The following is a 24,507-nucleotide window of genomic DNA, read 5'->3' on the forward strand; positions in this document are numbered from 1 at the left end:
GCAGCAATTTAATGCATTTAGGCATGTAAACACGGTTTATGCAGTTCAAACCATGCATCAGAATAGGGAAGAAAGGTGACTTTAAACATGGTTGTTGGTACCAGACAGCTGGTCTGAGTACTGTATTTCAGGAATTGCTGATCTACTGGGATTTTCACACACAACCATCTCTAGGATTTACAGAGAATGGTCCGAAAAAAAGAAAAAATATCCAGTGAGTGGCAGTTCTGTGGGTGCAAATGCCTTGTTGATGCCAGAGGTCAGAGGAGAATGACCAGACTGGTTTGAGATGACAGAAAGGCAACAGTAACTCAAATAACCATTCGTTAAGTTCAAGGGATGCAGAAGAGCATCTTTAAATGCACAACACGTCAAACCTTGAGGCGGATGGGCTACCGCAGCAGAAGACCATTCCGGGTGCCACGCCTGTTAGCCAAGAACAGGAAACTGAGGCTAAAATTTGCACAAGCTAACCAAAATTGGACAATAGAAGAATTGAAAAACATTGCCTGGTCTGATGAGTCTCGATTTTTTTGTGGCATTCGGATGGTAGGGTCAGAATTTGGCATCAACAACATGAAAGCATAGATCCATCCTGTCTTGTATCAATGGTTCAGGCTGGTGGTGTGATGGTGTGAGGGATATTTTGTGGCACACTTTGGGTTCCAATAGAGCATTGTGTCAATGCCACAGCCTACCTGAGTGTTGTTGCTGACCATGTCCATCCCTTTATGACCACAGTGTACCCATCTTCTGATGGCTACTTCCAGCAGGATAACGCACCATTTCATAAAGCGTGAATCATCTCGGACTGGTTTCTTGAACTGGACAATGAGTTTACTGTACTCAAATGTCCTCCAAAGTCATCAGAACTCAATCCAATGGAGCACCTTGGGGATGTGATGGAATGGGAGATTAGCATCATAGATGTGCAGCCAACAAATCTGAAGCAACTGTGTGATGCAATCATGTTAATATGGACAAAAATCTTTGGGGAATGTTTCCAGTACCTGGTTGAATCTATGCCAAGGATTAAGACAAAAGGGAGTCCAACCTGGTACTAGTAAGATGTACCTAATAAAGTAGCCAGTGAGTGTAGTTTTCCTTATTGAGTCCTTGTAAGATGATGTTTAGATAATGTGTCTGGTGCTTATAGAGTGTTTCTACATGTGGTTTGTCAAACTCAATTAGAAATGCTAATGCTAATTTTAAATGCTAATTTTATTTTATTTTTTCTCCCAAGAGATATGCATGGTGTACCCCTATCTGCCAAGGGGGTGAGCAAGATAATATTGTTTTTTTTTTAATTAAGTTTATTTTGCTTACGATATTGGCAGAATATTTACCTTTTAAACTTGCTTAATTTTGACACATTCCTGAAAACAAGACAATATTTTTTACTTTTCTATAAAATGCTTCTTGATTTAAGAATTTGTCGATATTTGGCCTTTTGAGCATTTAGAGCAGCATGGCCACTACAGCATGTATGGGCATGTCTGTGATGGAGCTATAAATGGCAGAATGTGTGCTGGTAGACTCAGAGAATGATTTGTATCTGATGCATTTAGAGAATTAGAGATTATTAGAGAAGATAATGCTTAACTTGGGTGTGATGTTCTTCTCCAGGCTGTTTATGGTTCTTTTAGCACATGTTCTTTTCAGTTCATCTATTCTCCAGCGTGATTCACACATTACAGGTCTTTAATGATTCACGCAGAATAGTTCTTCCCAGGTTAACACTAGGACATAAAGGTATATCTATCAGGGTTTGCTTTTATTAGGGTCCTGTTGTTATCCTTGGAACCAAACTCTAGGGTCTTGACTGAAAAAGGGAGAGTCATAGAAAACAGATTTATCTGATTCTTCTTGAGAGAGTGATCCAACTGTGAGCGGCTGGTTCAGCTTTCAAGAGCTCAGTATCCTGCTGGCTGACTCTTCCCCTGCCCAAAGGGCTCGCAGCATGCTAGACTTGTGATGTGATAAGTATTCAGCTGGTGTGACCAAACCCACGGATTTAAAAAAAAAAAGACAGGAACATCCTGAAACATCACCGATGCCCTTTTTTCTCCCACTCACAGACTGTTTCACATAGTTATTTGTGATTTCAGTTTTGTGCGCATGCCAAAACGCTCATTAACACTAACATGCATGCCACCAAACTTTGAAGAATAAACAGAAAGCACATCTAATATCATAACAACAGACATTTTGTTCTCTTCTCTGCAAGTACTTAATCTCTGTGGGTGGTCATTGAGCTGTGCTCTGCTGTGCTGTACTGTTGTCGGTGATATGCATCTGACGTGCTTTTGTTTTTAAATGATGGTTTTTCAGTTTTTTATGAGGGTTGCAGCTGCAGTTTATGTATGTTATTTTTGAAGCAGCAGTGTGGAAGATGTTTGTGCTGAAAAAGAACTAAAACAATTGTTGAGCATGTAAATAATAATAATTCAGTGTGCAAAGCTGTGTTCTTGCCTTATTTTGATTAATAAAAATTATTTAAAATTTGAGCCATTTTGCAATGTCAGTTTCACCTTTGCTTGGCTATAGTGCATTCATAAAAAGAAGAGGAAGTCTGGCTATTAAAACTCAATCTGTTTTACTGTTGACATATTATATACATAAGCAGCAGACAGGAGGGAAGATTTGGGAAAACGTTTAGAATGAAATGAAAATAATATAAACTAAAATATACAAAACAATAAAAGACTAAAATAAAACAGCCTTGTGACACAGTGGCACAGTAGGTAGTGCTGTCAACTTACAGCAAGAAGGTCGCTGGTTCGAGCCTCGGCTGGGTCAGTTGGCGTTTCTGTACGAGTTTGCTTGTTCAACCCCGTGTTTATGTGGGTTTTCTCCAGGTGCTCCACTTTTCCCCACAGTCCAGACATGTGGTACAGGTGAATTGGGTAGGCTAAATTGTCCGTAGTGTATGAGTGTGAATGAGTGTGTACGGATGTTTCCCAGAGATGGGTTGCTGCTAGAAAGGCATCCGCTGCGTAAAACATATGCTGGATAAGTTGGCGGTTCATTCCGCTGTGGTGACCCCAGATTAATAAAGGGACTAAGCCGAAAAAAATGAATGAATGAATAAAACAGCCCAAGTGCAATGGACAATACAAATGGGTTAAATGAATGTGCTCAGCTACCTCTTTCATTGAGCGCAGTCCAAATTTCCAAATTTGTGATTTAGTTTAGTAGCTAACTTGTCATTTCTTAGTAAACAAAGCTTTGTGCTGAAAAGACACAGATATTTGCTATAGACTACATATGTAATAAAAAATAAATATAGTGTCTAAATTAAAAATGACAGACTGCAGTTTTTTTTTTCTGCGACAAACCATTCATTCATTTTCCTTTGTCTCTTTTTGAGAGGTCGCCACAGTGGAATGAACCACCAACTATTCTCACATATATTTTACGCAGCAGATGCCTTTCAAGCCAGAACCCATTACTAGGAAAAATCCATACACACTCATTCACACACATACTCATACTCTATTAACATTTTAGTTTATTCAATTCACTTAGGCCGCATATACACTGCACTGTTCAAGTGACCCAATTCCCATTTTTTTCCTACCATATGGCACAGATCTGATATGGCCCATGTACGTGTAAGCAGGAACAAATCACCTGGATTCCGATTTACTCAAATGAGATTCAGGCCGTGGTCTCATACACTAGGACTTAACAGCTTTCATATATTTATATAGCACAGGTATTTAAGCATGTTCATGAGAGCGAGAGAGTGCAATGTCTGCCACGTAACCAATATAAACTAATATAAAACTAGCGCATAACTACATCACATGCATAAATCACGCCATGGACATTACATTAAGATGCCAAAAAGTTAAAAAAAGCCTATATATCAAAAGAAGATGGACAAATGAGAACCTTTCTGTCATAAACTAGAGTAAAAAAGCTTGTCAAAAGCTGTGAACAGATTACATACAGGAATAGAGAAAAGAGCACTCTTTAATTATCAGTTGTTAGTCAGCGCCCGCTCTTTTTTTTCCTGGTCATTGCACCTTTGCCGTGTAATGTGTAAATGCAGACGATCAGATATGAGTCACTTTTAAAAGCCGATGTAAGCAGGTCATTAAAATAATCAAATACAGTCACAAAATCGGAATTGACCATCTAGATCTGCAGTGTAAATGAAGCCTTAGACCACATGTCTTTGCACTGTGGAGAAAACCTGCGCGAACATGGGGAGATCATGCAAACTCCACATAGAAATGCCAACTGGCCTTTTCTCATCAGCTAATGTTTCGTCAGCTATTGGTGGCAACCTGAAGGCTCCTACACTGGGACGCTTTTCGTTTGCGTTTATCGTCAGTGTTTTACGAGACGTTTTTCCGCGTTCAAACCCAAGTGATTTTCACTTGTGTCAAGCATAAGAGTATGCAAAAATCACTCCTTGACGTTAGATGGCGCTACATAACTTTAAGCTTCCGACACCTGCTTGTAACACAGAAGAAGAGGAAGAGAGGAAGTTCACACGCTTGTTGTCAAAGTTACTGGTGACTCGAACAAGCAAAAAAATGCAAAAAAATGTCACGGTGTGCACGGGCCTTTAGTTTGGACAAACATGAGGTCAGTTAACCATGATAGAGCTGTCCTTTTTAAGCAAATTAAAACCAGCAAAGAAGAGAGCTTGTAGCACAGCTTATTTCAGCATTAGATCAAACATAACTAAACCAACTAAGTAGGAGCTGAAGGACATGGTAATTAAAGACAGGTGTGTTTGTTTAGTGTTGCAGCTGAACTCTGCAGGAAAGTAGAACTCCTGGATTAGGGTTGAACACCCCTGCTTTAATACATTCATGATATTTCAGCATCTGCAGAATATAATGAAGATGACAACTCCTCTGATTTCACTCTCAGTCCCTGCGTAATCAGACTGTGCTTTTGTTTGTTGTGATTATGCGCCCTCTAGTGGCAAAAAGTTACGTACACTACCAGTCACAAGTTTGAGGTCAGTTTTTTTATTATTAATTTTATTTAATAGTTTAAATAAAATTATTATGTTCATCAAGGCAGCATTTAATTAATTGAAAAAAAAATTTAATACTTATTTGTTAAATGTTTATTTATTTATGTGTAGTTTCAAATGAAATTATTACTCCAGTCATTGTTGATTTTATTGCTATTGCCATTAATAATAATAATGATAATAATAATAATTATAATTATAATAATTATAATAATAATTATTATTATTATAATTATAATAATAACAAAAATTATTAATATTAGAGTGATTTCTGAAGGATCATGTGACTGAAGAATAGAGTAGTGAAGTTGAAAATTCATCATTAAAATCACTGGAATAAATTATTCAATAAATTATAAACTACTTTTGAACATTTTTATAGTGCAATAAAATTTCACAATTTTACAATATGTATTGTATTTTTGAATAAATAAATGCAGCCTTGGTAAGCAGGAGAAGCTTGTTTTAAAACATTTAAAAATCCTACTGACCCCAAACTTTTGACCGGTAGTGTATGTGCCTTTAAACAAGAATAGACCATCACACCTCAAACTACTACATCCACCCACTGAAGCTTCTGTTGCTTTATCCAAGCTGCATGTAAATTTTTTTGCTGACAGTTTTATAGGTTGTTTTTACATGACGTCATTGATAACATGCAAAATTCAGATGGAGGCCAGGAAGTAATTATTCTACATAGGAATTGTTATCAGAACATCAAAATGTTTCTGTTTTATGTTGTTTCTAATTATTTAAATCGGCCAAAGTAAGAAATGCCAAAAAGCTTTTATAGACTTCCAAAAGGTTTTGCTCATAAAGGGTGAAAAGTTCAAGAAACTGGCTGAAAAAAAGGAAGAAAAGGCGGCAAATAATAAAAAATGTATTCAGTACACACGTGTACATACTTTTTTAAATGCAATCATTCATTTGACAGCATCAATAAAAATTATATACAGGCCTAGATAAGTGTATTATGTTATTGTGTTCTATAAAAATCAAATTCAAACACCACCACACTCATACAAAATCCAGGAGAATATAAATAACATAACTGCTATGTAATGGCTGTAACGAAATATCCATCCTGTTTTACAGTAATCCACATCTTTTCTAGAGTTTTGGTGGAATAAACAACCATAGCATTAACGTCTATAAAGGCAGCAGCGATGAATGTTTGTTGATGGTAAGTTCATCGACAGAGCAAAAAGATATGCAACCCTTGTGACAATAGCCGGCAGCTAGCTCTCTGCAACTCTCACATGGTCGCCCAATGAAGCTAAGCAGGGCTGCGCACGGTCTGTACCTAGATGGGAGACCACATGGGAAAACTAGGTTGCTGCCGGAAGTGGTGTTAGTGAGGCCAGTAGGAGACGTTCAACCTGCGGTTTGTGTGGGTCCTAATGCCCCAGTATATTGATGGGGACTCTATACTGCTCAGTGAGCACTGTCTATTGAGATAAGAAGTTAAGCAGAGTTAAACCGAGGTCCCAACTCATTAAAAATCCCAGAATGGGTTTATCCCCGGCATGCTTTCCAAATTTCCAAATTTTCCCACTGGTCACTGCATGTCCATCATGACCTCTTAACCATCCTCATGTCATAATAGGCAATATTATGCACATTGCATAATAACCAATCAGCTGGTGTGTAGTGTGCGGTCTGGTGCAATATGGCTGCCATCACATCATCCAGTTGGATGCTGCACACTGGTGGTGGATGAGGGGATCCCCAAAAATGTGTAAAGTGCTTTGAGTGTCCAGAAAAGCGCTATATAAATGTAAGGAATTATTATTATTAAAACTTGAGAGTTATTATTGTGGAGCAGTTTTTCCCCCTTACAGAAATAAAAAAATAATAATGTAGACTATGCGTCTACACTTTTGTGTGTGTTCAGCTAATATTTTGTGATGTCTGAAAGATATTCGTATGGGGAAAACTGTAGTAATTTATAATAAACTTGTTTTTGAACCACATAGTAAAGTGTATAATGTGTACAACTCGTTGTTAATGAATGAGACAAAATACTGTAGCATAGTAAACTGATAAACTGTAATAAATACTTTAGCAATAGTGTAAACTATGGTGCATTGTTATGGTGTGTACTTATAGCGTAGAAAACTGAAGCCCTTTGAATAATTTATTTACTATAGTATTTTTTTCATGTAAAGTTATAGCTTATACAGTATATACATTACCACCTCGACAGACAAATAAATTTTAGTTCAGTAGAAAACTTGGCCATGCCCAAATATGTGATTATTTTCTATTTATATCTCCATGGAAATAAGGTATAATAAATGAAAAAAGGTAATTGCAAAAATACAGACTTTCCTCTATGTCTCCCTTTCAGTTGTTTACTTCCTGCCCTCTCAATTTTGCTTATCACCAGAACCACGTGATTAAAAACAACCTATACCTTAACAGCTTGAAGACCAAGTCTTCCACAATTCAGCATTGCCTGCAGATTTTAAAAGGTTGTTGTTGTTTTAAAAGGTTGTTGTTTTTTTTTCCAAGATGAATCTTTGGACTCTGTGAGTGTACTTGCTACCAAAGAAATGCTGTTTCTCCTTGATGAAGACCACCAATGGAGCAAGAGCCAACCTGGAGACCAGATAAGCAGTGGGACAGTGACCATACAGGAAACTCAGCCAATCAGTTGTGTTAGTTCCATCCATCTGTTCTCATCCAATCCATGCAAGGTGGACATAAAACTGTATGATGAGGTGTGTGAGTCCAACATTACAGTACAGAATACAGTAGAAACTAATTCTCTGAATTAGATAATTGAATGCAATGGCTACAATATGGATACAAGTGGACGTTTACACTACAGTTGAAGTCAGAACTATTAGCCCCCCTGAATTATTAGCCGTTAGTGTAACAGAGATATTTTTTGACACATTTCTAAACAATAGTTTTAATAACTCATTTCTAATAACTGATTTATTTGATATTTGCCATGATTACTACATAATATTTAAATAGATATATTTTTGTATACTAGTATTTAACCTAAAGCGACATTTAAAGGTTTAACTAGGTTAATTGGGCTAACTAGGAAAGATAGGGTAATTAGGCAAGTTATTGTATAATGATGGTTTGTTCTGTAGACTATCAAAAAATATAGCTTAAAAGGTCTAATAGTTTTGACCTGAAGATGTTTTTAAAAAAATTTAAAAATACTTTTATTCTAGCCCAAATAAAACCAATATTTAAAAAAAATTCAAAGAGGGGCTAATAATTCTGAGTTTAACTGCAGTTTTCCTTTTTTCTTCTTTTTGACAGTTGGCCAAGGAAGAAAAGACATGGTCTTTAAATGCTGAAGATGAAGAGCTCGTACAAGACCTGGTTGGTTGGATAACAAATCAGTGGGAAACTATGTTTGGCGTCAAACTGGCTACAATCAAGCGGTAACCTCTAGTCATAACATTAAAGAAAGAATCGTTTCTTACATCATGAAGATTCCTGCCTCAGTCTACTGGACCTGTTTTAATCTATTGTCTTATCTTTAACGTGGACTGTTTGTCTTTTTTTTTTTCTATATATAATCCTACCAAATTCTCTTTTTACTTGTCTTGATGTCGCTAGTGTCTCCTCCATGTGCCTTTTTAGCTTTGTACAAGACACACCAGTACACCTTATAATACATATCTATGCATGCACAAAAGGGTTGTTTTAAATGCATTTCTGTAGATTGGTGTATGAATGTGGAGGTGTATTTGTATCTCAGGGTGAAAGAAAAAATATTTCATTGGGCTGTCAAAAGTTCATAATTCAATTATGCAGGTCACAGGATAATAACAGATTTACTTGTTAATGCAATGTTAGATGTTCAGACATGTTGGTGACCTAAAATACCATCTCTCACATTTTGTAAATGGGTACACATAATTTCCAACCTCAAGTATTTTGTGTGTTGATTTGTTTTGTAAGGAGACGGGTGTATATGTAGCTCATGAAGGTAACTACTGTTCTGTGTGAGTGTTTTTCGTTGTTAATAAATATTCAGTTTGAGCTGTAGTATAGTGAGCATTAAAAGGGAGCTAGCGATGACACTTTAAAACGTAATGGTTAGAAGAAAAACAAAATGTCATAATACCATGTGCAGTTTTGTGCCAAGTTGTTTCTGTCACCTAGATGTCCTGCACTTTTATTTCTTTATAATTGCTATAAAAGTTGTTTGTCTGCTTTATTTTATACAGTATTGTAAAAAGCCATTAGTTACTTTACTTAAAAAGTGAGTAAACCCATTGTCTTAAATGCGAAACAATTACTTAAAGTGAGTAAACCTGTTGTAACTTGGAACTGTTCAGCTTACCTAATCTATTTTTTTTTTATAATTATGCACATAGTTCATTTATTTAATCATTTTAATGCAATGGCTTTTCTCTCTTTAAATCAACTAATCACTTTTTACAGTGTGCAAACTGTTGATGTGTACCATGCATATTGCAAGAATATTTTCCGTAAATGTAAAATGTATTTAATGTGTATTTATTGATCTTTGTACTTGTCTCCGAGAGGGAATCCTAATCATTTTTATTTTTGTAAACACAATAAACTATTCAAATCTTATGCATCTTTTCATTATGTCCAAATTTGAGCAGCATAGAGAAAGATTATTATTGCTTGTAAAATAGATTGCGGCATTTCTGTTCTTTTCTATTACATTCATCAAAGATTAATTCAACATGTACTCCCTAAAGCACAGGTGTCAAACTCCGTTCCAAAAGGGCCGCAGCTCTGCACAGTTTAGTTCCAACCCTAATTAAACACACCTGATCAAACTAATTGAGTCCTTCAGGCTTGTATGAAACCTACAGGTAGGTGTGTTGGAGCAGGGTTGGAACTAAACTGTGCAGGGCTTCGGCCCTCCAGGAATTGAGTTTGACACCCCTGCCCTAAAGGGATGCAATTAATTTTTTTATTTATTTTTATGGCTAAAGTACTGGAATTCAAGGGTTGCATATTTTTAGTATGGCATACATGCCACATTAATCACAGTTTGTAAAATCTGTTTTTACATTTATCAGTTAAGCAATTCTTACACACTCCTATCAACCCCATTTCAGACAGTTACAATGACAGCTAGTTTATTTTATTGTAGATTTTAAGAATGTTCAAACATTCATTTTATATTTGCAGTTGACAATAAGGAGTATTGTGTAGCTGCATTTGTTGATCTGGCAAAAGCTTTTGACTCTGTGGACCATGAAATTCTACTGGATAGGCTAAGATATATTACTATCTGAGAGCTGTCTGGTCTGGTTCAAGAACTACTGTTCTGGTCGTCTACAATCAGTAAGGGTGCAGGAGCTTCTGTCGGATCCCCTGCTGCTTCCCACAAGGTAGAATATTGGGGCCTACACTTATTAACATTTATGTTAATGATATTGCTCCTGCTGCAGGTGATTCTTACATTCGTCTATACGCTGATGATAATATCATTTATACAGCTAGTTCTTATTTGACTACAGCACTTTCTTCACTGCAAGCATCCAACCTGCTTTTACCAATCTCCATTTAGTTTTAAATACTAATAAAACAAAATGCATGTTTTTTAATAGAAATTTACCACATGTTGAGTTTCCTCCTAAAATGTCCTCATTGGACGGTACTGAGATTGATTTTGTTGACTGCTACAAATATCTTGGTATCTGGTTAGATGGGAAACTGACATTTAAAACTCACATAAATTAATTGCTCAAAAAGGTCAAAGCCTGTATTGGTTTTCTTTACAGAAACAAATCTTCCTCTACCCACTCTTCAAAGCAGCATTTGTTCATCAAATTGAGAGTATAACCAATTCTGGATTATGGGGATTTAATTTACAGATCAGCTTCAAAAATCTCCTTCATAAACTGGATGTTATTTATCATGCAGCAATTTGTTTTGTTACTGCTGCACCATTTCATACTCATCACTGTCTTCTGTGTTCTTTACTCAATTGGCCTTCTCTTCAATTACATCGACACATTCATTGGTTTCTGTTCATTTACAAACTCTCATTGGGAAAACTCCATTATATTTACAATCTCTTCTTAACTTTCAGGAAACACGTCGAAATCTACGCTCTAGGAATGTTAATAACCTTTGCATACCCAAAGTTCACACTTCATTTGGAATCATCTGCAGCAGACCCTAAAGCTCAGCACTTTCATTCCACTATCATCTTTTAAAAGTTCAATCCAGTCAATACTACAATATCACTGTGCTTGTTTTTAGTTTTTGTCAGTTTTATATGTTATTATCTGCATTTGTGAAATTGTTATTGTTTTGTATCCTTGCTGCTTTGTAATGTATTTGCTTTTTATGCTGCCTCTTGACCAGGCCGTCATTGTAAACAAGAACTAGTTCTCAATTGACTTACCTGGATACATAAAGATTGTTATTTTTATTATAATTATTATTATTCAGTTTTGCCACTGCTGTTTGAATACTCTTTACATGTACATCTGTATCTAAAACTCATTATAATTCATAAAGCCTTAAAGTAGATGATCTGACCTTATTCCAGTTCCACCCAGAAGCTATGACTAACACTTCCCAATCGTTTCTGTCAGCCTATTAACAAGTTTTATATCAAAGAAAGAAGTGCGTCTCAATTTATAAACAATTAAATTTTTATTTAATAATTTTTACATTTTCTATTTTTTTATTATTTGTTAAAATATTTCCCAAGTGTTGTTTAATAGATTGTTTTCAATACATATTTAAACATAAAAGTTTTAATTAATTTTTAATAACTCATTTATTTTGTTCCTGCCATGGTGACTGTATAGTTCACTAGTTTTTTTTTTCAGGATACTAGTATTCAGAATGAAGTGCAATTTAAATAATGATCACTCTGTTGATTCGGCAAGTTAGAATAATTAGGCAAGCTATTGAATGGCAGTGGTTAAAAAATATCTATATTTTTAAAGGGGGCTAATAATATTGATCCTAAAATAATTTTTAAAAACTTTAAAAAATACTTTTATTCCAGCCAAACTAAAAGAAATAAGGCTTTCTCTAAAGGAAAAAATATATATATATATATAGGAAATACAGTGAACATTTCCTCGGTCTGTTAAACATCACTTCGAAAATATGTAAAATAATAAAAGAATATAAACTGAACAGAAGAGCTTATCAGTTTGACTTTAACTGTATGTAATAGATCAAATCAAATGAACGCTTAATAATATGAGCTTTGTCAGGTGCATGTGGAATAAATATTAAATTATTATGTACACAATATTAGTTATTAATGGTTTTTTTTAAACAATTCATTTAGCACCTCTACAAGGATTAGCAGCAATTACACTGGCTCTCAGCAACAGCAAATCACTTGATTGTATACCTTGTTCCATGTGTTGTGCATAGACAAAAGACTTGAAAGAGTTGTGGTTTTTCTGAAACGGAAAACAACAATAACAAATTAAAAATAACAAATTTAATTATTTTATTTGTATCTGGAGTGAACAACTACTGCAACATCTGCCACCTATAAAAAATGTATTCATAGTAACTGATACATTTTATCAATATCATTTTAAAATAAATTACAATTCTTTAGGGTGGAAATAGTACTTAATTACTTTAGCAGTTTTTGTATTTCTTTATTTTTAAGATTGGACAATAGTTTGTTAAGATTAAAATATTTGAAAATCTGGGAACTCAAAATAAATAAAGGAAATCATCTTCACAGATGTACAATTTACAATTTCAAAATTATTATTTGATTTATTTATGGAAAGAAACTCGCGGAAGATGATCTTTACTTAATATTCTAAAGATTTTTGGCTTAAAAGAATAGTATAACTTTGACTCATACAATGTTTTTATTTATTCATTCATTTATTTGTCCATAGCCAAAAATAAACCTGTGCAATAAAAGGTTTTGTGGTAAGTCACAAAGAAGCTTTAATCATTTTTCAATGTTATTGTAGATTAATTTACATTGAGAAGTGACCAACTAAGTAAATTTTCCTCAACAAATTAAACAGAACTAATTAATTGTTTCATTGGTTAATCATCTAAAATATAAAAGGTTATATAAATGGCTATTTGGGATGGAAAAAGATATTCTAAACACCGTTTACAACTGAGACTGCGAGACAGATGAGCTCAAATTTCAGGTTTAAAGGCCTCGTTAGGTGTGGGTGTAAAAGAGGTGAAGCCCTGGGTGTTCACGTGTTGTGGATTCCAAACGGTCTATGGGTTAACGTGAAAGTGGGTGGAAGTTAATTGAGACAAGTGACTGTGTCGGGGTTCAAACACAAGCATTGTTCAACAGCTGGAGACAGGAGCTACTAATCACTTGTTAGACGAAGGTATGTGCATGCTTGTGTTTCTGCTTAGTTTGTGCTTAATGTTTGCTGGGACCTCCCGTTTACCGGGACAACAAATGACTTTTGAGAATTCTGATTTATTTTTACTGATACAAAGATGCGGCTTGTAAAACTTAAAGGTTGGTTAAACAAAGTTTTGTTCGCGGTTAATGACCCGAGTGAGGAATTCTGACTACATTGTGGTAATTTAGCGCTACATCTTAAACAAGTTTAATCATGTTATGAATCGTAAAGTGTAGATTATTAGTATTATTATTATTAGTAGTATATACAATAATTTGTTTACACTATTTTTTGTAAGGCATGCACTGATTTACTTTATTTTTAATGTCAATACACTAAATAGACACATCAATACAAAACATACTTTAGCTAAGATGAATGTTTCAATATTTTGTGTGTTCAGATTTCTTTTTTTTTCCTCTGTTTAATTTCTTATCATCTTGTGGGATCTTCATTGCTCTGATTAATTTAATCTTTAATATGACCAGTTCTAAGATATTTTGTGTGGCCTTTAAGTGCCACGTGCCACACACTCTTTACAGTAAATCTGTTTAATGTATTGTGTTGTGCTAACACATCACTTTAACAGCCTGTGGCTTACTTGAACAGAGGAGTCAAATAGTGTCTGAATAAACCTACAGTTTAACATTTCACAACAGATTCTAAGCTTTCTCTTGACCACAGAACCTCAGTCTTGGTTCCTTGTGTGAGGCAATGACCTGCCGTGACTTGTCCGTATCTTTAAAGATTCAGCCCATAGGTGAGGTCGCTGATGTTAAAAAGCAAACAGAAGCTGCTCAGTACATTTCCATTACGGCATGTGACGTTAATTAATTGTCATTTAACTTGATTATTTTCATGTTCAGATAACTGTCATAATAATACAAATAACTACAGCAGCATAATAAATACATAGGCTAATAATAATGTTCAACTAAATTCGCTTGTAACAGTATTAAATATTCATAGTGTAAAAACTTTGGCATACTTCCAGCACACTATTATATATATATATATATATATATATATATATATATATATATATATATATATATATATATATATATATATATATATTTTTTTTTATAGGTTGTATGCATTAACCCGCATGTTATATAAATAACCCCTCAACTGTCACCTCCAGCATTTGGACATGGTGTGTAGATTTAAGCTTGGTCTCATTTTGAAGAAGACAATTGTCAGATTGTAGCTAAAGTGAAAAAAAGTTAAAAATGTTAAATGTCTTTAAGTGTATGAAAATAAAATATGTATATTTTATTATATTACATGCAATTTGAATCTATAAAAAATGTTTTAGCCCCCAACTGACTGAGCTAAATATCTGAACAAATTAAATTCCAATTTTGAAGCTAATATCTCAAAAAAAAAAAAAAAAAAAAAAAAAAGAAAGAAAGAAAAAGCTTTCAAGAAGATTTTGCATGGGCACTTAACCAAACATCACAACCAGATGACATTCAGTTTTCAGTCACAATGTAAGGGCGCTCCCTATTTTTGTGTGTTTTGAGGAATATGATTTATATTTTTTCACACTTTTGACAATATTTGCAAAGTAGACATCACTCTCTAAAGCAGTATGAACAGTTTGGTGGTATTTATTATTAAAATCTAAAGTAATCTAAAATAGTTTTACATCTTGGTTGCTGTATTAATGCTTTTCAACAAATTTATTAAATATTCATCATTAATATTAATTAAAAATCACCAGATATGGCCTTCAAATGATATATAGTTTCTCATGCTTGTTTTGTTTAGACTGCAATATTATGTTTTAAGAGTCTTAAGACTTTCTGGTAATATTATCTGTTGGCAATTAATTAACCCAGCATTTTAGATTACATGTTTATAAAGTGAATACAAACGTATTTTTATGCATAAAATATTAAAATGTTAAAAAATATGTATTTATTTATTTTTTACAGGACATATGTTAATTCCCATGACCATACTCTGAGTTTTTCAAAGAACATTGCACATGTTTTGAAGTAGATGCGTGTTTTTTTTTTTTTTTTTTTTTTTATAATTTCAGGCATTTTTATGACACTGAATCTTAGATTGAGGATGATTTAATTGAAGGGGGTTCACAGCAGCATGCTTTGTTGTTAAATGAGCTATACCTCTGTAGAGGGTATGTATGTGCGTGCATGTTTGTGTACTGTATAAGTACAGTATATTAACACTGACACCTGCTGGTGCTTTGACTTGTATTTCATCACCACATAGAAGTGAATCAATCACTTTTCATGTCAAATAACAATATAAACTTTCAGCATATGCAACAACTCATATAAAGCAGATTAATTATCAATGTGAGTTTTTCATTTTACTTGAATCAAGCATCTGCTAAATGTAAGTGTACTGAACTGTCACAATGGGCATATGTGGGGAAGGTGTCCAATGTGTCCATTTAAAAATAAAAGCACTATCAACAGAATACATATTGATGTGTTTATAAAAACAAATGTATCAACAAAGGTTTACAGTACACTGCAATTACAATTTTTGTTTTGTTTTTATGCTTTTACAATGTAGGTAAAGTTTGTTTATAAAAAGTTTATTTATAAAAAGTTTGGCTCTGACCAAATTGCGGAACAAAACCATAGCACATATTCTAAAACTGTAAAATAACAATACGTTAAATAAAGATTAAAAGCCAGGGAAGGCAATAGAACAAAATGTGTTTCAAGTCTGAACTTAAAAAGATGAGAGAGAAGAAGCACTCGTAATGTCCGCTGGCAGCAGGTTCCACAAATATGTGGCAAAGGCTCTATCTCCTTTCAGTTTAAGTCGTGCCTGAGAAATTTGTAACATTTTATTCTACGACCTAAGGGGCCAAGGAGTTAAATGTAAGTTTATAAGTTCAGAAATATAAGAAGGTGCTTGCCCATTTAGTGCTTTAAAAACAATAAGTAAAATCTTGAACTGAATTCTAAAATTAAGAGTAAGCCAATGAAGGGATGCTAAAAATTTCAACATGATTTTGGTTCCCGTTAAAAGTCAAGCTGCCACATTTTGAACCAACTGCAACCATGCCAATGAAGATTTAGGGAGACCAATATGTAAGGAATTACAATACTCTAGGCGAAATGTGTTAAAAGCATGTATGGCTTTTTTCAGATCTTGAAAGGAAAGGATGGATTTGAGTCTGGAGATAATCCTCTGCTGATAGTAACTATTCTTAACCACTGAGCTAGTTTGTTTTTCTAGGCAAAGCTCTGAATCAAAGTTAACTCCTAGATTTTCTCCTAGATAGATGTAGATTGTGTCAAAGCAGCTAAACACAGACGTTTCCTGTGTTAGTCCAGTTTTCAGAGTTAAAGTTCAATTTAGTTCAGTTCAGTGTCGTTTAATGTTCCACAAGTCCCAAGCCAGTGGCGAGAAACAAAACCTCACCAATTGACAAAAGTGAAGGAAAACACCTAGAAAGAAACCAGGCTCAGTTGGGAATGATCATTTCTCCTCTGGCCAAACTTCTTGTGCAGAGCTGCAGTCTAGGTTCAGGAGGCTGAAGAGCGCCGGACATTCATCGTGAAGAAGCTGCAGGTGTGAGTAAGGCACTGGCGGGTATTTAGGCTGGCCCATGAGATCAATGCAGAGACTCATTTGTCACTGGGTCTTTCAGGAATCCATCTCATGCTCACCACTCCTCTATGACCACCACAGCATCTGCTCAGAATACAGCCTGGTTCAGGGTTATGGAGACCTCTAGAAGTCCTCTAAGGTTGGCATCATCTCTTCACGGGACTTGGATCATATCTCTAGAGGCCTCGGGATAAGTTTCCCCTGGTGGAAATAGAGAGCAAATAAAACAATTAGCGTTGCTGCTGTTCATGGTGTGTTTGAACAACAGATAATAAATATCAAGGCAAAAAAGACGCGCTATAAATGGAAAAATTATGAACAATTAGAAAATATAAAAATTATACAACCTGTTTGTCTGTTCAAGAAAGCTACTTCAGTTAGTCCCCTGATTTGTTTAGAAGAGCAAAACTATTCAAGTAGTCTCTGTGTTGCTGGTCAAACTACTTTTATTTATTTTTTTCTTTGTTTGGATCTATTTAAATAACTTGCTGTTAATTACATAAAATAAGTATTAGATTGGCAATCAAAGCCATATCTATACTGCATGCTCCCACAATTTTTTTTTCTTTTACAGATCTGACAGGTCTCTTGTGTTGGTGGAAACATGAGTTGGAGCTTCTTGACACGTTTGCTTGATGAAATCTCCAACCATTCTACTTTTGTGGGAAAGATCTGGCTCACTCTCCTCATTATCTTCCGAATCGTCCTGACAGTGGTGGGCGGTGAGACCATCTATCAGGATGAACAGAGCAAGTTTGTATGCAATACACAACAGCCTGGTTGTGAGAACGTGTGCTATGATGCTTTTGCCCCTTTATCGCATGTTAGATTTTGGGTTTTTCAAATTATTGTGATAACCACTCCATCCATTATGTATCTCGGCTTTGCCATGCACAAAATTGCTCGAATGGCCGATGATGAATATCGACCACGCAAACGCAAAATGCTGTCTATGGTTCATCGAGGTATGAGCCGTGACTATGACATGGTTGACGAGATGAGTGAAGAAGTTCCCATGATCCCAGAAGAGATTGAGCCCTCAGAGAAAAACAACAAATCAGCAGCTTCAACCAAGACTACCGCTGCTTCTGATGCTGCCGTGAAACATGATGGCCGACGCCGCATCAAGAGAGATGGTCTCATGAAGGTGTACGTGTTACAGTTGATCTCTCGTGTTGCCTTTGAGATAGCTTTCCTCTTTGGCCAATATATTCTTTATGGTTTTGAGGTCTCTCCGTCCTACATTTGCACCCGAAGCCCTTGCCCACACACTGTGGATTGCTTTGTCTCACGTCCCACTGAAAAAACCATCTTCCTGGTCATCATGTATGTTGTCAGTGTACTCTGTCTGGCACTGACTGTATTGGAAATCCTGCATCTGGGAATTGGTGGCTTGAGGGACTCTCTTCGTAGTCGAGCAAATCGGAGACTCCCTGTTCATAGGCCATCCACGTCCACCATCTGTCACCGCCTTCCCAGTGCTCCACCTGGATACCAGGCTGTCCTGAAAAAGTACTCCTCAGGCAAGCTGAAGGCTGAGTTTCTAGCAGACTCGGGACGGGATTCAATGGGTGGTGACAATACTACTCGTGATCTAGACCGTCTGCGGAGGCATCTGAAAATTGCACAGCAACACCTGGACCAGGCCTACCACACTGAGGAAGTAGGGGCTTCACACAACAGCGGGCCTGACTCTAAAAGCATCGCTGCTGAGCAAAACCGACTCAACCAAGCGCAGGAAGGCTTTGGCAGCACTGAGGAGAAAGGTTAGTTTTGAGATGCACTTTATTCCCTCACTTAAACCCAGTCGAGTAATTAGGGTTAGATATTTACTAGGAATGTGACGAGATCTCGAGCTACGAGATATCACGAGACTAACTTGCACTGAGATTTCTTTTTGTGGTGAAAAGTTGTCTCGTGAGTTGTGATGTTATGATGGAGCGTGAGGGTGAATTTAGCACTGAAGATTGGAGGCAGGATTTGCTTATAACCGCACAAACATCAAGTGCTTTGCAATTTTCTTTAATTTATTTATTTTTTTTCTTTACTGGAGTTCAAGGGTTGCCATGTCCAAAAGCTGTGGCTGCTACAACGGCAGCCACAGGCACTAACCATGGCTCATAACATACGATGGAATAGCACTTTAGATATGCTTAAAGCCATAATCGTCATAAACACTAATTGAATTGAGACACAAGGAGTATTCCTTTTCAGTCGCATTATTGAAGCACAGTACAGACATGCAAACGACGTAATCAAATTATTACCATTGGGTAGGACTCTTAGCTGCGTTTACAAGTTAATTAAAAAAAACACAGTTTTGCAATTTGCAATTTTTTTTGTTGTTGAATAAAATATTTTCCATTCATATATTTTATCATTGAAGATTTCTTAAAAATACTGTCAAATTCTCGTCTTGTTCTCATGAACCCAATCCCATGTCTTGTCACACCCCTAATATTTACACTAATTTGGCAATGAAATATAAATTGCAGTCACAAACTTTGCTCGCTACAATTTGAAAGCAAGATCACGGCATCTGTGAATTTAGGAGATTTTCATGACATCTTTTTTTTATTTTTTTATTTATTTTTTTAATTCCTGCAGATTTCACTTCAATAGATATTCTATTTAATTTCAGCTTTTGTGTCACCAGTGGCTCCTCCTGTTAATAAAAACTAAGACCCTTTTTTTTCACTAAAATGTCTAAAAATCACTAATGTCATTGAAACAGTGCATCACTAATGTAAGCATATATTTAGCCTATCATTTCGCATACCATCACTATCAGAGCCTTTAGTTTCAGACCAATAATAATTAAGTAAAGTTTATTTATAAACTAATTTTGAGAAGATCACGTGATTATGATTGAATTTTTCAGTTGTCACTGTACCTGAACACCATTCTCAAGATCTGCTTTCTATTTGTACAATGTCCCAACATTTTCAAAGGACAGTAGATGACATAGCATTGCATTTGATGCAATTAGATACTGGACGCCCTATAGCTTTAGCAAAGTAATGCCATTTTATGAGAATTGTCTTAAGATATGCACATTATGTTGTGAATCAAGTGCTTCTGCTCTAAATAAATATGTAGCCTATTATAGTTTACTGATGATTGGCAAAGCTAAAAACCCAAATGCAGTCCAAAATCTGCCTGTGCATGTAGTTGCTTTTGTTTGGTCTATAGCTAAAATCATTATGTGTGTGTTCTATTACTAAATTCCTGTGTATTGAATTTTGTGGCCTTGTTACTGCTTTAAATCTAGCTATATTTGGAATTAGTGGTAATAATAATACAAAGAATTGTCAGGATTAAGTTTGTGGCACTAATCTGGCTTTACAATAAATATTTAAATATAAACTTTTTAAAAATTTATTTATCGCAATAAATTTGTAAAAAAAAATTTGCTAATGTGCTGACTTAAAATATTTGCCAATTTTAAGATGAAAAGATCATTACAAACCATACAAACAATTATTGTGTATATTGCCATGTTATTGTTATTATGTGAGTTTTTTTTCATACTCATTCTTTTAATATTAGTTAAAAATGAATTAATGAATGATGTTTTCTGTTTCTTCCGTTTTTAAAGAGGCTCACGCTTGAAGCAAGTTTTCCATCTGGCTCTCCGTTAAACAAACCAATTCCAAGCGGAGACGCTAATGTTGGAGGGCACAAGATTTCAACTTCACTATACATTTTTTTACTATATATATATATATTTTTTGTCTCTTCATTAAGTGGAACAACTCAAGTCTGAGATACAAACGATGAAGAAAAGTTACTGGCAAGATCTTCACATGTTCTTCTAACTGCATACCTTGAATATATTTTTACAGTATTATAACTATACATACAGTATTTAGTGACAAGAGAAATACAAGATGTTACAACCAGCACTACTGTACCATTCTCTTCAAAGAGTTATATTCGCCATTGTGTTTTTTGTATAAAGACTCATTCCATTGATATTTTTCTTATTCCTAGATATTGTCTGTCTTATTATTTTTTTTTGTAAAGTGAAACTTCCTGCCACAATTGACAAGTCTTTCTTTTCCGATCATGGAACGATCTGTCCTGGTGTGAAAAAGTTGTCACTTTATAAATGTAGTCTAATTTAACTGTACGGTCTGTTGTTGTTAAAATGTGTGTCCTGTGTAAATATTGTTTGGAGAGGGAAGATGTTTTTTTTTTTTTTCCAAGGGATGAAATTTTGTATGTGGCTGTTATTGATTATGCAGATTGAGAACATTGTATTTATAAATTATAAATAAAACTTTTGCAATACTTGTTTACATGACCAGATTTTAAATATTCATAAAACATGGAATAATTGAATTGTTTTATTATAAACTATTTTAAAAAGGTAAACATAAAATCTATGAAAATAAATTGGACACACACACACTTACACACTTTTGTATTGTATACATCATTAGTGGGTAAAGAAAAAACTTAGTTTGACAGGTTTGTTAGAAATGATGTGCCCTCAGTTTTGTTTGAGAAACTGTCATCCTTCATTTGTAAACCACTACTGCATCTCCTTAATGAATTTAGTCATGTAAGTGGTGCTAGAAATCTGTTACTGTGTAATAATAAAGCCATTAAATCAAAATCCTCTATTCTGTCAGTGATGTAGCAGTGTTTATTTGCCATTAAAAATAAAATGTTGTTTTCTTTAAGCATTTTTTTTTTCATTCATTCATTTATTTTGCTATAATTTAATTATTAGTTTTTAAAAGAATCACAAGGTCTGTGAGTATGTTTTCTCAACAATGAAATGAAAATTTAACTGTTTTCATAAAGATCATTTGTAGAACTGACTAATAATTGCACTGTATTATGCATATAAGGCCAGTAGATGGAGGTGCAATTTTTAGTGTAAAAAAAAAAACAACTCTGCACATGCTCGATTATTTGAGGTCTGTTTTGGTTATTAGGTACTTGCAAATCCCGTACACTAAAAATGCTCTTTCAGTCAAAAGTTGGGTCCAATATTGAATCATTTTGAAACATTTGTATTATTATTTACCCAGCTGTTGGGTTCATCCACATTGGACCTAAAATTAAGTTTTTCTATCAGCATTTCTATCAGTGTAGTGAACATGTAATAGGCCTATGCCCATGATATTTTTGTAAAAAATAATTTTTAAAGTTTACGTGAAGATGGTAATGGTGACATTTTTCACTTCTTGCTGTTTCTATTGTATATCTTTATATTTAAAAAAAAATGAGCTTTGTAAATAACCTTATTTGCTTACAAAGGGTACATATTGTTCCTTGAAAATAGGCTACTTTATATAAAAGGTACATTTTAGTACCTCTTAAAAGAGTGCACCCTAGTAGTTTTTTTCTTCAGTGTTTTTGAAATTCATAATCGTATTTGAATGTAACATTTGTCATTTCATTCCACTTTATTTCCACACATGTGGCAATAAAGCTTGACTTGACTTGAAAAATGGCCTAGAGCAGGACACCAGCACCCCAGGACTGAGTTTGGGCTCCCCTGGCCTAGACTAAGAACATATGTTGTGTTTAGATAGTTTTGTCTCTGGTGTAGTTGTAATTTTTCTTTGCTCATTTAGCAACGTGAGGATAATTGTAAGAGTGGATTAAATCTCTATTTAATGTTGACAAACCAGTTTTCTAAACATTCATTTATTTAATGTTATAATGCTCTGAATAACATTTGATTATACGATACAAAGTATTATTTAAAGAGCTTACAAGACTAGGGTGTTTTTCCCAGATGGTCTTATTTGTCTAAAAAAATATTTAGAGAAAAATTTCTCAAAAAACATAAACTTTCAAACTTTTTCACTTCTTGCTGATTCCATTTTTTATTCTGATATTTAAAGAAAAGTTTTAGCTTTGTAAATAACCTTCTTTATATATGGGGTACATATTGTTGCTTGAAAATAAGCTACTTTAGATAAAAGGTACATTTTAGTATTTCTTAAAAGAATGAACCCTAGTATTTTTATTATCAGTGTTTTGTACCCTAGTTTTTTCTTGAGTGTTTTTGAAATTCATAAACATATTTGAATGTAACATTTGCCACTTAATTCCACTTTATTTCCGCACATGGCAATGTGGCAATAAAGCTTGACTTGACTTGAATAATGGCCTAGAGGAGGACACCAGCATCCCAGGACTGAGTTTGGGCAACCTTGGCCTAGACTAAGAACATATGTTGTGTTTGTAAAAGTGGATAAAATATCTATATAATGATGACAAACCTTTTTTGTAAACATTCATTTATTTATTGTTATAATTCTCTGATAAACATTTCATAATGTGATACAAAGTCTTATTTAAAGAGCTTACTAGACTAGAGTGTTTTTCTCAGATGGTCTTATTTGCATAAGGAAAGAAATTGAGAAAAAGTCCTCACCGTATAAAAATACAAATACAGATTTTTTTCGCTAAGTAAGACTAGCATTTAAAGGTGCTGTATGTAAGTTTTGACTTCTAAAACAAAAAAATATCATAATATGTTTGCAGATATTTAAGAAACATGCTAAGTGAATTAGAATTAATTATTCTTGTTTATCTGAAAAACAATGCTAAAGTAAGATATTCTCCTTTGAAAATATGCTTTCCGTGCCAGAAAGCTGTCTTTGTGTAAAAACATGCTACATGATGAGATTTGCAGTGATAAGCAATTTGGCTGTTGGCACCAGACGAAACACGACAGAAATTTAAAAACAGCGATTCAGAAGCACAGAATATGCACTTGCTCACAAAATAGTAAGGTTTATAATCCAATTAATACATATTAAACCTCTTTAACATCATATGTACATGCTGAATTATTGATATTTGTTTGATTGATATTTGTTTTGTAACGGCTTGCACTGAGTCACTGTTTTCAAACAATTTATTTTATTTTCAAGATCTGAGTTGAATCTATCTGCTGTAGTAAAGCAATAAATGTCAAGTAAACTGTCATTCAAACTCACATTATTAGCATTTAACACGGAATAAAGCCCATGAGGTGTACCTAAGGTGATCATGGTTCATCCTGTTGTTCACCTATGAGAAATAGAAGCTGCTTCTTAAATAAAAATTTGAGGTGTTGCTTAGGACAAAAACTTCTTCTAGTATGGAAAATATTTCTTCTGCTGTTGCTTTAAGTTAGTAAATGGTTCAAATCTGCCTTTAGGCTTGATATTCAGGCACACTCACGTCAATCTGGCAACCTGCCTTGCATGTGTTTTGATCCAGCAGCGCAATATATAGTACAACCACTGGGTGTCAAACTAACATACTGCACCTTTAAGTAACAAAATGTTTCTGTTTTTAAAGGTTAACATGCTAAAATATAAAGCCAACTTCAAGTACATTCAAGTACAGGTTTTCTGTCATTAGCCATCTTGAACCACACTTTATTTGCTTTGATCAATTAATATGGCTGACTTAAAAAAATTTCAAAACTAAGAAATATCTAAGCCACAACAGAGTGTAATTAGATGCAGTTGCACTCTTCTGGTATGATGTTAGGCAGGGTCTTATATTTGAATGAGTATCCCCCGTCTGAGGTGGTGGTGAAACTGAGTGACTTCA

At 34.5% G+C, this 24,507-nt stretch overlaps 2 protein-coding genes across 8 annotated transcripts in view; both read left to right on the forward strand.

Moving 5' to 3' along the window:
• The window catches only part of stk11ip (serine/threonine kinase 11 interacting protein), a 43,434-nt gene extending 33,860 nt beyond the window's left edge, over positions 1–9,574 (forward strand). For 4 of the 5 annotated variants that reach the window (XR_012407462.1, XR_012407461.1, XM_073953418.1 and 1 more), the window contains exons 25-26: positions 7,514–7,722; positions 8,285–9,574. Coding sequence is in view for 3 of the 5 variants with exons in the window: in XM_073953418.1 (XP_073809519.1) it covers positions 7,514–7,722; positions 8,285–8,413 (338 nt within the window). In the remaining 2 variants the exon portion in view is untranslated. The remainder of the gene's footprint in view (positions 1–7,513; positions 7,723–8,284) is intronic. The other variant, NM_200288.2, reaches the window with a different exon arrangement.
• Positions 9,575–13,261: 3,687 nt separating this feature from the next.
• On the forward strand, positions 13,262–21,623 carry gjc4a.1 (gap junction protein gamma 4a.1). 3 transcript variants are annotated; one of them, XM_021476749.3, is made up of 3 exons: positions 13,262–13,514; positions 17,510–18,701; positions 20,534–21,623. In XM_021476749.3, exons 2-3 carry the CDS (start codon positions 17,540–17,542, stop codon positions 20,545–20,547), a joined length of 1,176 nt encoding a protein of 391 aa, XP_021332424.1. In that variant the 5' UTR covers positions 13,262–13,514; positions 17,510–17,539; the 3' UTR covers positions 20,548–21,623.
• Positions 21,624–24,507: the final 2,884 nt, after the last annotated feature.

This window comes from Danio rerio, chromosome 6, assembly GCF_049306965.1.
Source record: "Danio rerio strain Tuebingen ecotype United States chromosome 6, GRCz12tu, whole genome shotgun sequence".
Taxonomy (NCBI): Eukaryota; Metazoa; Chordata; class Actinopteri; order Cypriniformes; family Danionidae; genus Danio; species Danio rerio.

What these genes read in the sequence shown, in the direction of transcription:
- gjc4a.1 (XM_021476749.3), top strand. Translation starts at nt 17,540, where the DNA reads ATGAGTTGGAGCTTCTTGACACGTTTGCTTGATGAAATCTCCAACCAT.